General features: G+C 37.4%; 1 protein-coding gene across 10 annotated transcripts in view; it reads right to left on the bottom strand.

Annotated features, from left to right (window-relative positions):
* Window positions 1–15016, bottom strand: part of NCOR1 (nuclear receptor corepressor 1) — a 184524-nt gene that overhangs the window by 103654 nt on the left and 65854 nt on the right. For 8 of the 10 annotated variants that reach the window (XM_027861867.1, XM_027861868.1, XM_027861871.1 and 5 more), the window contains 7 exons: window positions 14290–14346; window positions 12607–12659; window positions 12243–12269; window positions 9827–9893; window positions 7819–7991; window positions 6763–6853; window positions 1826–2004 (listed from right to left, as the gene is read on the bottom strand). In XM_027861867.1, the coding sequence (XP_027717668.1) occupies window positions 1826–2004; window positions 6763–6853; window positions 7819–7991; window positions 9827–9893; window positions 12243–12269; window positions 12607–12659; window positions 14290–14346 (647 nt within the window). The remainder of the gene's footprint in view (window positions 1–1825; window positions 2005–6762; window positions 6854–7818; window positions 7992–9826; window positions 9894–12242; window positions 12270–12606; window positions 12660–14289; window positions 14347–15016) is intronic. The other 2 variants (XM_027861870.1, XM_027861876.1) reach the window with 1 other exon arrangement.

Raw genomic sequence — 15016 nt, 5'->3', positions numbered from 1 at the left:
TCATATCTTTGTAAAGCTGGGGTTTTGATGGTTGTTGTGATAAAAAGTACTATGTGAAAGTCAATGGAACAGGGAATGAGAGTAGTGGTGTCCAATCTGATTCCAAGGTTTGAGAAGTGGCGCAGTTGGCCAAAAGACACACACATCCCAGTAGTAAAAATAACTACAGTTATTTAAGAATGAAATAATTTCTTTTCAATTTATGTGAATTATGTTTTCAAAAGGCTACAAAGTTATTAGGACAGAAATACTTATTGAGTTAATCACTTACTTAATAAATGGAACTTCTGGGTATTCTTTTGGCCTAATGGTGCCATGAAAAAATTACAACAACATTAAGCACAAAGAGAAGGGAGAAAGCTTGGAAACCTCTGTACTATACCTCGGAGAGAGCTTTTCTTCACCTCTTTCTTTTCATTGCCAAATTCCTAGAAAAAGCTGTCTACAATTAGTATCTTAATTTTCTCATCTTCTACTCATTTCTCAATATCTTGAAATCTCACAGCAGAACTGAAATTGCCTTTTCCCAAGTTAACAATGATCCCTTGTCAAATCCAATGGTCTATTCTTGGTCATCTTTATTAATCCTTCTGTAGCATAGGACACCTGTTGCCCAAAACTTCACTCTTATATATTTTCTCCTTCATTCTTTTAATAATTTTGTTCTTCCTCATTTTCCTACATGGACAGATGCCCCACTTCCCTTGATGGACCACTACCTATATGCCAAAGGCTATGCCATGGAGGTAACATGGGGTCTATCCTAAGCCCTCCAATGTTTTCTCTTCATATTGTCTCGGTAACCTCATCAGCTTCTACTGGTTTAACTATCATATCTATGCAATCAACTGACAAAGTGATATATCCAGTCTTGGTCTCCAGAATCAACTCCAGCCACACACCCCCAAATTGTCTAGTAGACACCTCCAGCTGAATATCCAAAAAGAACTCATCTTTAGTCCCAAACCCTCTCCCCATCGCCCAAAATGACTAGCTTCCCTATGTCTGTGAATGACAATACCATTCTTCCAGAGACCTAAATCTGCAATCATGGAGACATCCTCAACTTTTCACTCTCTTCATCCCGAGTCCAATCTGTTAGCAAGTTTTGTTGACTATACTTCTATAACATCTCTTACATCTGTTCTGGTCTTACATCTACCATACTAGATTTGCCTTTTATTACCTCTCTGAATTTGGAGGCAGTAAAATCTGTCTCCAAATTCTCCCCTTCCTATTCATCCTCCACATAGTTGTCAAAATGATACTCCTATACACAGCTCTGGCCATGTCATTTTGCTGCTCAAAAAGGTCTTGTGTCTCCCAGTTGCCTCAAAGGTAAAACATAAGTTTCTCTATTTGACACTTAAAGCCTTTCACAACCTGGTGCCAACTTATTTTTCCAGACTTATCACAGATGATTCTCCTTCATACAGTCCAAATTCTAGTCAAACTGACTCACTGCTGTCCCTTGTACACAATATTCCATTTCTCATCTCCAGATCTTTGGCCAGGCTATCTTCAGTGCCTCTAACACACACTCCCTTCCAGGGCCAGTTCATGTGATCCTCTCCAATCTGGTGGCCTTTCTCCTCCCACCCCCAAAGACTCTCTGTTTAGTTTGTAGATATTCTGTGTTTGTTGACATACCTAGATGTGATTCCCCCAATAGAATGTAAGCTGCTTGAGGGCAGAGATTATCTCATTTGTGTTTTGATCTCCAGGAGCCACTTAATAAATGCTTGCTCAAAATAAAGGGACATTGGCATGGTTTTGTGCAAGTTACAATAGTCCTTTGTAAAAGAATTATTAAAAGTCTAGTTACTTTTCCTTAAAGATCTCCTTTTCATGGTCAGTCCAAACATTCATGAACTGTCTGTCTTTATACACCTTCATGGGATCCTCCATGAGACCATTCATGTTGATAAACTTCACCCTTCTTTGTTCAGCATCAAACATCATGGGTGGAATGACAGAAAGCTGACGCATTTGTTTTTCATTGTTCTACGAAAAGAAAAGTACTTTATTTGGAATAATATTTAAAGCAGCAATTCAAATTGTACTATAGAGAAGACACACAGTTTAATGGCAGTAGAACAGCTGGGTGAGTGCTATGGGGAAGCAGTATGTTGGGGCAAAATTAGGGTAGGAGACTCCTGATGATACATAAACTTGAAAAAGTCACTTAGCCTCTCAGAGCCTCAACTTTCATCTCTGCAAAATGGGGAAGAATGCTCATCCTAGTCAGCTTCTACTGAAAGGACTTGAGGAAAAGAGGAATATAAAGCATTTTATAATTTAAAAGTGCTATATAAACGTTTGTCCATGCTAATAGGTGCTCAAAGAACATAGTTTAAATACACTAAATATACAGCTCACTTTTTAAAAATGATACTCAAATTTGCCAAAAGAAAATAATTTTAATTCACAGGGGAAAATTTCAAAAAACAAAATAGCCTATAAAAAAATCCACACCTTCAGATGTCTATACAAAAATGCACAAAGTACAGCTAATAAACAAGAAAAGAGAAGGAAAAGAAAGGGTGATGATGGTACATTAAAAAGGTATAAACATGAGAAGAAACCAGGCACCAGAGTGGGGGTGCATGGCAAAGAGCATTTGAGTAACACTGTAGAGAGGAAAAACTATTGATACTATCATTAGAGAATAAATTTAGAAAGAGGAACCAGATCATAGGTCTGTCTCAGAAGAATTCAATACTGACTGGGATGATAATGATGGGCAGCAAGGGAGCAAGGGGGCAAGAAGACAAGTGGATGGAGCACCAGGCCTAGAGTTAAGAAGACCTGAATCCAAATCCAGCCTCAGATATTTACTAGCTATGTAACCCTGAGAAACTAGTTTAATCTGTTTGCCTCAGTTTCCATTATCTCTAAAATGGAGATAATAACAGCACCAACCTCCCAGGGTTAAGAATCAAATGAGATATTTGTAAAGTGCTAAGCACAGTGCCTGGCACACAGCAGGCATTATATAAATGTTAACTAATAATGTTAGCTAACAGTTCAGTTTGCAAAACATGTATTGAAGCCTCCTCTTCCACACAAAAAGCAAAGTAGCTAATAATTTACTGACTTGCCCTAATGATACTTTTGTTCTTCTGAAAGTAGAGGGAATAACAAGGGGAAATTCTGAACTTGATCTGATTCTCACCAACAGGAACTAATTTCTAGGGTTGAAATGGAGGGACATGTGAGGCCTTGGAACTCGTTAAAGTGAGAGTGGAATGTTGGGATTGTTCTGATATGCACTGAGAATTTTATGTGAACAGATTTCAGAGAGTTCTGAGGATAGATATGTAGACCTCAGAAAATTAAGTTCTACAGAAGTCAAGCCAGGAGGGGCAAAAATCTCCTAAGAATTTAATTCAGAAGGCAAAGAGAAAAATCTCTAAGGAGGAAGCAAAAGGGAAGCTGCTAACCAATAAAAATGTGGTATTGCCATTTTGTTTAGAGTAGTTTAGCCTGCCCATGGAGCAATGACTATTTCTCCAATGACTTATATCTGTCTTTATTTGTGAAAAGTGTTTTGTAATTGTGTTTATACGGTTCCCGTGCATGTCTTGGCAGGTCAAACTCCCAAGTATTCTATACACAGTTTCTAAGTTAAGCAGCACAGTGCAGGTGAGCACCAGTCTTGAAAGAAATGAAAGATGTGATTGTTGAGACTTTTGGTAATCTTAAAGGGATGGAGCATAGGAATTAGTGCAGCATTGGAAAAAGGGCAAATGTCATAATTTTCTACCAGGAAGAAAATAAAATCTGTAAGTTTCAATACAATGAGCCTGACCTCAAGTCCTGGTAAAACTCTAGAATGTCCAGCTCACCTAGATTTCAGCTAAGTATCTGATAATAGTCTCTGGTGCTTTGTATAACGTGGGGGGAAAGTAGGTGTAGGAAGTAGGTGCAGTCCACCTGAAAAAAGTTTGAGGGAATTTACTTAAAGAGTCTCCAAATGTGTCAACAGAATGATGTGAAAGCCAAGAAAGCAAATGCAATCAAAAATAGCATTAAGAGAAGCTCTATGATAACGCCTCAGGCTAACAGGGGATCAATCTTGGCCACACTTGAAATGGAGTGTCCAGTTCTAAGTGGTACATTTTAGGGAGGACACTGCTAAGAGACAGCATCCAAAGGAAGCAAAATTGGTATGGTGAAGTTGAAAGAACTATGGACAGTTAGTCCTAGAGAAAAGATTTGGTGAGTATATAATAGTTGCATAAGTGTTTGAAAGGCTGTTGAGTGGAAGAATGACTAAACTAACTTTGTTTGGCAGAACTACAAGTAATGTGGGGGAGTTACAATTCCAAAAAAAGAAATGAAAGCTTGATGAAAACGGGCTTTCATAGTCAGCAGGTTCCCCCTCACTCAATTTCTCCAAGTAAAAATCTGGGCGACCAGTGACTGGAGAGGCTGGAGAGGACATTCTTTATTAGGATGAGACTGGGTCGCTAAGGTCCCGCCCCCTTCTGTATAACAAGGTGTAAATCTGTAGCACAGAGGAGCTGGAAGAAACCTTGGCAACCTCATTTTGAAGACAAAGGGAGCCCCAGTGGATTAAGAGACTTCACTAAGATCACACAAAGAAAACTTCTGAGAGAAGCTCTAACTGGGGCACGCCATCTTTAGATAACAACCTCAACACAGATAAATAGACTGCAAACTTTAGGATACTACATTTTAAATTAAACTGTTTCTTAATTCCTTCCAACTCAAATGTTAAGACTACATAAGAAATTACACACACAATACTCGTATACCTCCCAAAAGGCTCTTTCACATTTGCAAAGTGCTTTTCTTACAAGCACCCTGGGTAGTGGGTAATGAAGGCACTGTTGCCCTTTGGCAGAATGGAAACTATGGGTTTTGAATGGTTAAGTGATTTGCCCACGATCCCACACCTGTCAAGTGTCAGGGGGTAAGGATGGAGTCAAATCTATGTCTCCTGACACAAAGTTTGATGTTTTTATCCCTGAGGTTAAGCTAGTTTCAAGTGAAAATTTGTCAGATCCATCCAAATTACTTCTATTCCTTTGTTTAGTAACCACACAGTTGGAAGATTGTATAATGACAATAAGAGCTGATTTAATTTAGTAGTTTACTATACTTAAACAATTTTACACAGTTTTTCCATTTGATCCCCATGACACCATGAGGTAGACATCGGGTTTGATTATTAAACCCATTTTATAGATTAGGAAACAGAGATCACTAAAGGTTACTAGAGTAAGGGTGCAAATGTACATCTCACTCAAAATGTAGTGGGTTGTTTTTTTCTCACCTATATCAAAACTACAGGTATACCCTCCATGAATTAGTTCCACAAACAAGAGATCAATTCCATAGGAATACTGCTTATGCTTACACAGTAAGTAATATGACTGCCTTAAGCAGGGCTGGAAAGAGGCGGATGTAAGAATGAGGAAGGACTAGGAAGCTACAGAGCGAACTTCTCAGGTCCTCATGAAGAGGGGCTTCAGAATGCGACCTCATCATTTTAAAGTTTTGGGAATTCCTGAACAGGCTCATCCATAATACAAATTCCAGTTAAACACGGCATTTCACATACAAATAGAGACGAAGTTCCAAAAGGACAAATGCCATAATAAAGAGATTCTGCATTTTAAAAAACTCCCCATTGCCATGGTCCATGGATAAATAATACTTTATCATTTGAGGTACTTGGAACAATTTCATATAATCACATGCTATGTTTCTTCTCCAAGTATCCATTAAGTATCTGTAAAGAAAAATACAAATAGTAGCCACAAGTGGGAAAAGCCCTAGATCTGGAGTGGAGGCCCTGTGTCCAACTCCCATGAGGTCTTTTCAAACGTCTTTCCCCGCTCGAGGCCCATGTCCTTATCTCTCATACAGAAGGTTGGACGAGGCAGGCTCAGAGGCTCCTTCCAGTTCTAAATTATGATTCAGGTCTTGTCATTGGCAGATGGGGAAACTGAGGTAAGAGCAGCTAGTGACTTGCCAATCACACCAGCTGTGTGACCTGAAGAAGCAGATCCCATGACTCCTTCAGGAAAGAGAGCCGGGCTCTAACATTCTTCTGTCTGGTCATAATACACAACCACTTTTTGACTCTCCTTACTGCTTTACTTGTCAAACAATCTAATCACCTAAATTACGCCCCCTCCCCCTAAAAAATGTCAACAATCTAAAGATTCAGAAGCAAAGAGAGTGAAATGAAAAAGGTTAAAAGAGAAAGGAAGTGAAAGGATGAAGAAAGGTTCATTCGTAACCATTATAATTTCTCTACAGAGGTTACATCAAATTATATCACATTCTTTATTATTACATTATATTCTTTTTGCTTACTAAATAATTACAGGGTAGCTGGACAGGGGCTATTTAACCCCCAAGCCTTATAAAATAGAAAGTGCTTGTTTTAACAAAACTGTATCAAAAGAAATTCAACCAAATATCCCACGGAATTCATTAAGAGGGGGTTTAAATTAGCTGCCTTTTCTGATTATCCTCGCCCTAACTATTCTCGATTTGTGCAAACCATGAAGAACTAGCTCTGGTGCTAAATCTGTAAAGAAAGTCTAGGCCTAGCCAGTGATGTAAAGATCTAGTTAATCTTATAAGGAAGTATACGGTAAGAATAGAATCCATCATCCACAGAATAGTGCACAAAGAATTACTAGCTCTCTAGGCACTAAGACTGAAAGTGGCACCAGAACACCTCCAGAAGAGACCCTGGTAAAGACTGATTGCCAGGCTCACCTCCTGCTCAGAGAGGCCATCAATGATTTCAGAAATCTCATGCTCACTTCGAGCAATGGTGGCGGAAAGACCAGCTCCTCTCTGCCCAACCCTAGACACAAGAAGAAAAGTTTAAGCAGATTAGAAGATCTTTATATTTTAAAGTATGTGACCATTAAATTTACTATGCTAATTTCTGGAGGAGTTTTTTTTTTTTTTTAAATAACCTGTTAAAACGCAAAACTGAACATGAAAAACTTTAAAACTTGACTGAATAAGCAGGCTAGGTAACATGAGGCTATCACCATGTAAATGAGTAACTATTTAAAAGCTGATCCAAACATTGAAAGGCCACATGCTCAACAAGTGCACATATGGGAGAACCTTCTGGAAAAGTATTCTTAGAGTTGGTGGTTGTTTTTTTTACAGCTGCTGATTCCATCTAAACTTCAGACAGGAGCCTCTGGTCTGCTTTCCAGCCAAGAGTAGCATTGCAGGCTGAGAAATATGCCAAATGTTTAAAAAAAAATGCTCTCCAATATAGAAACTAAAGTGGGATGAAAAGAGTTTTCATATTTCTGGTTTGCAAGAGACAATAAAAACTAAAGAATTCAAAAATCTTTACCAAGCAGCATCTTATTTTCTAAAAGGAAAAATAAACCAGAGATTATCCTAACAAAAATAAAGAATTTCTTAAACTGGATAGCTTGCAATCAATAAACATCACCATGAACCTTTTTAGAGGTAATGTTAGAGTGATATAATGTGGAAACTCAGACTTTCCACATGGAATTGTTATCCATATTCACCGTCATTCCCAAAGAGGGTTACATGTTTAAGAACTAGAAAACAATTTTTAAATATTCATCTCTACTCAGATTTGCCCCCAAAGTCAAATAAACAAAGAGAAAAATTTACAAGAATAACAACAATGGATGATAGTCAACTATTTGATTCTAAATAAATATAGTAAAGCTGTAATTAATTTCTTTAATTTGATAAAGAAAGTCTACTACATTGAATAGTGACACAATCAAATTTTTAACTGGAAAAAATATTATAGTCATTTATTACTACCTCTGAAATCTTTCTTGTTGTTCCCTTTGCTTTCGAATTTCTGGAAATTGTTTTTCATAGTATTCTCGGGTTTTACTCTCTTTAGCTTTCCTCCGAGGATTATTCTCTATTCTGTCCACTTTTTTCTCCCATGCCTCCATGAGCTGATCATAACGCTGGCAGATTTTTTGTTCCTATTAAATATGGAAAACAGAAATTAATTATGGATAAAATATAACTGAAAGTCTTTGAATAACATTACCCTAATCTGTCACCCAAATGTTACTTTGTCAAAGGGGTTATGCTTTAAAAAGGATTTGAACAGGCAGGTCACTCAGTGGTGATGTCTTTGTTTTAAAGGGTCAAAGTAAATGGTGATTTCATTACCCAACTCAATTAGGTAAAAATAGTCACAGAATATTATCATTCCTCTGTGTGTGTGTTTGTTTTACTCAGCTTGTCTACACTATGGGTTGCACTGGATGATAAGGCAGTAGAATCTTCCTAAGAGAAGGGTAGCAGGGAAGAAGCTTTTAAAAGCACAGGAATCTCACCACCACAAACTAGAGCTGGTCGGACTACACCACATTTCCCCTTTTCTGTAACTTGGCCTGCGTGTATGTCAATAGTTAATATGAGAAGGTGACTATTTTAAATTCATACTCAGTTGACAACACTGTAACAAAAAAAATCAGAAGTGCCCATTATTAAATAGTCCTCCAAAAACAAATTTGATTTAAAGGCTTTCCAAAGGTAAAACACAAAATTCATGCTCAATTTCAAAGACAGGTAAACCACACGAGCAAGTTACAAATAGGAAAAAACAATTTGTCAGAATCCGAACACTGGAAATGAAGTGACCTTAAAGATCGTTTTACAGATGAGGACAATGAAGGCAGCAGATTGTTCTGTGACTTGTCCCAGGTAATCAACCAATGAAAGTTATGCTAAAACTGGGACTGGATGGATTATGACTTCCTTGTCGAAAGCTCTTTATACAATATCACCCTATTAATTTAATTGCCATAATTGCATTAATGTTTATCCTATTAATAACAATGATTTTACATATTAATAGAAGAAAAATTCTGAAGTTATTTCTTTAAAAAAAAAAAACTACCTATAAGGCTTGAGACTTAACAACAAGAAGCAAATGAAGTTATCTGAAGTCTTCTACTAAGCATCGATTCCTGGTCTGTTTTTTTTTCTTTTTTTTCTTTTTGGTGAGGCAATTGGTGTTAAGTGATTTACCCAGGGTCACACAGCTACTAAATGTCAAGTGTCTGGGACCAGATTTGAACTCAGGTTCTCCTGACTCCAAGGCTAGAGCTCTATCCACTGCGCCACCCAGCTGCCCCCAGCTTCTGCTTTTCTTAAAATCCCACATTTGGGACCTTAAAAATAAAGCTACAAATTCATTTTGGTTTAAACTTAAAGAATATCTAATATTTTATTTTGATATCTTAAGTGTAAATATACAAACTATTGTTTGCCTAAGAAATGTCATGTGAAGAATACTATAAACTGAGAAATAGAGATAAAATTTGCTATGACTTGCTTTCAAGAAGAATTAAGCTGGTTAAAATTAAGGCCTAATCAAGTAATAAAACCAAGGTTTTTGCCACTTTCAAATGGAAACCTGTCACATAACCAAGTTTTTAATAAAGGAAGGGAAATCTATGCAAAAGTACTCCATTAATGTAAAAGTTAGGGAGACACAGGATAGCCCACCCCACTCAATCTTCATAAATATTTTTAAAACCACTTACCAATAGTCTTATTCTGGCTGGGTAAAAAGAACATAAAATATCGCACCAATCTAAGAATGACACACACAAATATGCAAACTACGCCCCCACAACGCTGGTGGCAGTTTTTATTACATATAAGTCAACATCCTCATCAGCACAACTCTGCACACAGTTGTTCCTCCTGGCCATGGTGCGGAGAATAGTGTCTGCCTACGCAAACAAACAAAAAGGTTTGTACAAATCTCATAGACATTAAGTCAAGAAGGAGAAGCCCTCACCCTTTGCTTTCTTGCATGATTTCTTCTTTTAAAAAATAAGATGAGTTTTTTCCTCATCACCTGGTTTCTAGAAGAGAAAATATCATTTGTGAAAGTGAGAAAATAATACAAGTCCATTACTGATTTACTGTCTTCACCAAACAGCTTAATGACATGAGAAATCAAGTCAAGATGACTTGAAAATAATTTTCACATAATAAAGTTATCTCAAAATTATTTTTCTATCCTGAAAAATTGGTAAGTTTAATAATTATAACTGCCTAGAAGGCTTCCTCTTCCACACTGAAGGAGCTCATAGAAATAAAGTCAATTCTCAATTATTCCTGCTCAATTAAATACAGAAAAATCAAGCTTTCAAATTAAACATGACATAGCCTTTTTGCCTTTATTTTGCCATAAGCAGGCTCTGTCTGCTCCAAATCAAGAGAGACTGCAGGAGCAAGGCAGGGTGGGTCTAAGGGAAAACGACCCCCTCTTGACTCAATCACCCAGGGAAGGCTAAGCTGAGTAAGGTAAGTGTCTCTCTTACACAAATAGTATGTGGTTCACTGTAGCTAAGAAGAAACAGTCCATTTCCAGCAACTAAGTAGAAACAAAGTAAAGAAGTGAGCAGGAGGCCCATATGAAAAAGCACTCTCTTATCACTTTGAAGTTTTGTGAATTTCCCTGACAAAAGCAGTACAGATTAAATTTGTGCAGAAAATTTATCCCAAAGCAAAACAGAAATGACTTGGATTAACCATGTCACTGCCCCATTGCAGCAACAGGAATAACTGAGAGTGGACTATAGGAAAAGTAGCCAATAACTACAGAGAATCATTGTAGTACACTTTACCAATTTTATATAAACTAAGTAACTGCCACAGAAAAACAATAATTATGTATATGACACTATGTATAAGTTCAATTACTGTATGGATAACATACATTTAACTGTATGTAGGTCAAATATTTCACATACATTCAATTTTATCTAATTTTAGTCTCTTGATAAATCAGATATAAATGCAAATCCATCACAATTTGTAGACACTATCTGAAAAGGTAATTTACTAAGAACTCAAATATATCATAAACTCATTCAAACAGAGGAGTACTGAATATATCAGAGAATACAAATGAAATAGAAGACAGTAACCACTCCTCAGGACTTTTACAAGAGGGAGACATAATGCACACACAAAGTAATTAAAATGAGGTATTTAAAGAAGTTACCTAGATTTTTGTCTGATACTACTTTTGTATGTATCACAGATTTATTCTTTGTTACAACTTTATGTTGTTGCTGTTCAGTCATTTTAGTTGGGTCTGACTCATTGTGAACCCATTTGGGGTTCTCTTGGCAAAGATACTGTACTGAAATGATTTTGTCATTTCCTTCCCCAGATCATTTTGGATATGGGGAAACTGAGGACAACAGGGTTAAATGACTTGCCCATGGTCACACAGCTAGGAAGTATCTGAGGCCAGATTTGAACTCACAAAGATGAGTCTTTCTGATTCCAAGCCCAGTGCCGAACCCACTGTGCTACCTAGCTGCCCTTCGTATTTTATATTCAAAATATTTAAAATACTTTATATTTTATTATAAACTGAGTTAACCTCCTTCTACAGTCTAATACTGTAAACAGCATTCTACCACAGAAGTCAATAAGAATGTGTAAGGATTGTATTGTGAATCTTATATTTAACGAGCTGTATTCCAGATCAGAATTCAGGTCAGCTGGTATTCATACACATTCTTATGTATTCTTTGCTAAATCATCTTTGCCACCAGTTCTTGAGTGAGTTCTTGCTCACGGGTGCAATGGAGTTTTCTGTTTCACTTGTACTCTCAGCAAAAAACGAAAAAAATTAACAGCAATGTGCCATCAGCATCAATATTAGTAAACAACAATATATCTTGTGGTTATGGTTAGCAAAATATTCAATAAAATATATAAAAACATCATATTGGAATTCATATCATTTTTTTGGTAACTCACTAGCAAATAATTCACCAGAAAGTATCTTAAAATTACAAATTAAAAAAACAAAACAAACAAAAAAAAAAGCAAGATCCCTAACAATCTACACCTCACTACAATTATGTTACGCAAGTTGTTTTCATTTCAATTAAGCTCTGAGCCCCCAAACTGGTATCCGTCCAAGCCTTATCCTACAATGAGCACGGATAAGGACTTTGTGGGAGCGAGCAGTCTCCTCACGCTTCCAAGGCACGAGGCGCCAGGACGTTAAACGGCAGAAGGGTCTACAAATACCGTAGCTGGCAAGAGGCATGGAAGGGATTTCCCTAGAATAGGATTGTGAATAATGATAAAATGATCCGTGGCGCTTCTACTTTGCAATGGCAGATGTGGCTTGGTGGGGGACGGTGTCATCACTAGTCTTAAATGAAAAAGCTTCATTATCTTACTTCATCATGCGCCTTGCAGGTGCTCCACTGAAAAAAAGACAAAACAGGAGGCAAAAAATTCAAGCCTCAAGGTAAGCCATTTCAAGGTTCAGTATCCACTCTCTACTAGCGATTACAAAACCAGCCAGGTTACGTCACAGTCTATGTCATTTTTGGTCTTGGGGAACTGAAAGCTGCTCGCCCAACCCCCAAGAAATCAAAGGGAGCTAACACAACAAGATGAGAGCAAAGGCCCGAGTCTCAAAGGCCTCTAGGATCTTATCTTACAGCAAGCAGTGACCAACAGAGGAGAGCCTCACTGACAGAGCCGTGCGTTTATGGGTGGCCTCTAAATGACGGGATTTCACAATCAAGAGATACTTACGTCTTGATGTTTTCATGGTACACTTTGGTGTCGGATGGCTGGTTGTAAAGTGGCTGTAAAGTGAAAAAGAAAAGAAATCACTCAAGGGTTGCCCTGATGTCTACAGAGAACGGAACAGAATATACTCCATGACATTAGAGTGTAATCTCACTGAGAAATCTGGAACTTAATTTCCACACATGCCCAAAGAAAGCCAGATCTTTAGTCTTATTTTTCCTCTTTTTAGTGAGAATGTTTTTTTAAAAATCCAGAAACTGAGTTTGTGTCTGATGATCAAACATTTTTTTCATGGATATTTTAAATTTCAAGGAAAGTTAAAGGTGACCATTAGATTCATCATCACTGATTCTTTCCCTTCCTAATATAGTAATCCAAAATCCACTGGGAATACTCTTACTCCGTCCTCCCAAATAGGATAGATGACAGGCACGCATGACTCACACAAAGATATATGCAGGCCCTGCCTCAGTTTTCTTATTCACAACGAGCAAAGAGTATGAAGAAGTATGGCTTCACGGCCTATGGACCAGCTCTGAGGTCAGCAAGACGTAGGCTCATGTTCTAGCACCAACACTTCCTAATTATGTGACCTGGCCAAAGCATTTAACTTTCTGGTACCCTAGGAAACACCCTAAGACTCTAAATTATAGGAAGGTGCCAAACTACATTGGTAGAAGGAGGTTCCACATCAGGAGCTCCTAGCACTGAGGAGATAATCAGTCCAGACTGATAAATTAAGGATCCACTCAGGTCTGGCTAGATTGCTTTAGCACAGAAGGCATGAAGAGGACCCTTGCTGACCAAAGGGTAAGCTGAAACAGCACACGCTGAGGCCCTACGAAGGTGCAAAGGCGCTGGTCTTTACAATGGCAGTAGGGTTGTTTAGGCAAGACCATCAACGTCAAAGAAGTTTGGAAAGGCTGACTGTCTGAAGGCTGGAATCAGGGGAGGAATGTTTTGGAGCCCCAGCAACTCATAATAACTGTCTACTAAGGTGTAGAATAGTTCGTGGAAGTACCCACCATAGGCCCAATTAACTCATATCGAGAATAAGTTCTACATTGTTTCGTTTTTCTTTTTTTAATTTTGTTATAAGCAAAGGTTTTCTGGGTAAAGGGAATGGGGTAGTATGTTCAAAAATATATGTGATACAACATGACTACTATGAAAGTGTTTTGCATGACTACACATGTATAATCTGTATCGAGTTGCTTGCCTTCTCAATGAGGGTGGGTGGGGAGGGAGGAAGGAAGAAAATTTGGTACCCAAAGTTTTAAAAACAAATGTTTAAGAAAAATTGTTTTCACATGCAACTGGGAAATAAGATATATAGGAAATGGGGTACAGAAATCTATCCTGCCCTACAGGAAAACTGAAGGGGAAGGGGATAACAGAAGGAGGGGATAGATAGAAGGGAGGGCAGATTAAGGGAAGGGGTATTCAGAATGCATGCCATCTTGGGGTGGGGGGAGGGATGAGACGGGGAGAAAATTTGGAACTCAAAATCTTGTGGAAGTGAATGTTAAAAACTAAAAATAAATTAATTAATTTAAAAATGTATGTGCTATAAAGACAAAAGGCATCAATTTTTTAAAAAGAAAAAACGAACAAGTCTTAAAAGGCAAAAACAGAATAAGGAGCACACAAGAAAACAATACAAGAAAAAGGCAAAGGCTCACTTACCAGTTCAACTTTTGGGCCAAGACCTTCAAAAATTTTATGAGCTTCTTCGGCTTTTTTCTGTAAGTGATAAAAACATTGTTGTATTGAATAACTATAAATAAACAAAATAATCACATATTGAAAAGCATAACTGAAATATCTATCCTAGAAAATTCTTATTTCCAAATATACTTCCCTTGTGTTATGGGTGAAGAAGATTTAATCTCTCTTTGATTTGTATATCTTCTCAACAAATAAATTAAATAGATCATTTTGTCACTAGTATCACTATCTAAAGCACAGATAATTTTAACGTATTTTGCTTTTACATTTTCAAATATATCCCTTCCCTCTTCGCTATTTCCAAAGAGCCTTCCCCCTGTGAGAGATTAAGAAAGAGAAAAAATAGTTCGGTAAAAGCAAACACACAGCCTATTTTGGATAGCATATGCATTCTATATATAATCTGTAACCAAAGTCCCAGTCCTCTACAATAAGGAGAGCTGCAGTTTTTTCTCTGGTGTCAAGTCTGGTCATTTTAATTCCATAACCGTCAGTTTCAAGTGTTTTTGGTGACTGTCTTTTTGGTTTACATTATTGTAAGCACTAAGCAGAATGTCTTCCTGGTCTGGCTTATCATATTCTATATCCATCCACATAATTCTTTCCATTTCTCTGAATCTTCATATCTGTCATTTCTTACAACATGGTAGCATTCCAATATATCCATGTAGCACAATTTGTTTAG

The sequence above is a fragment of the Vombatus ursinus genome, unplaced genomic scaffold (assembly GCF_900497805.2).
Source record: "Vombatus ursinus unplaced genomic scaffold, bare-nosed wombat genome assembly UNPS02014768.1, whole genome shotgun sequence".
Classification (NCBI taxonomy): Eukaryota; Metazoa; Chordata; class Mammalia; order Diprotodontia; family Vombatidae; genus Vombatus; species Vombatus ursinus.
Note: the sequence above shows the minus strand (reverse complement) of the source record. Positions and strands in the feature narration are given on the sequence as shown.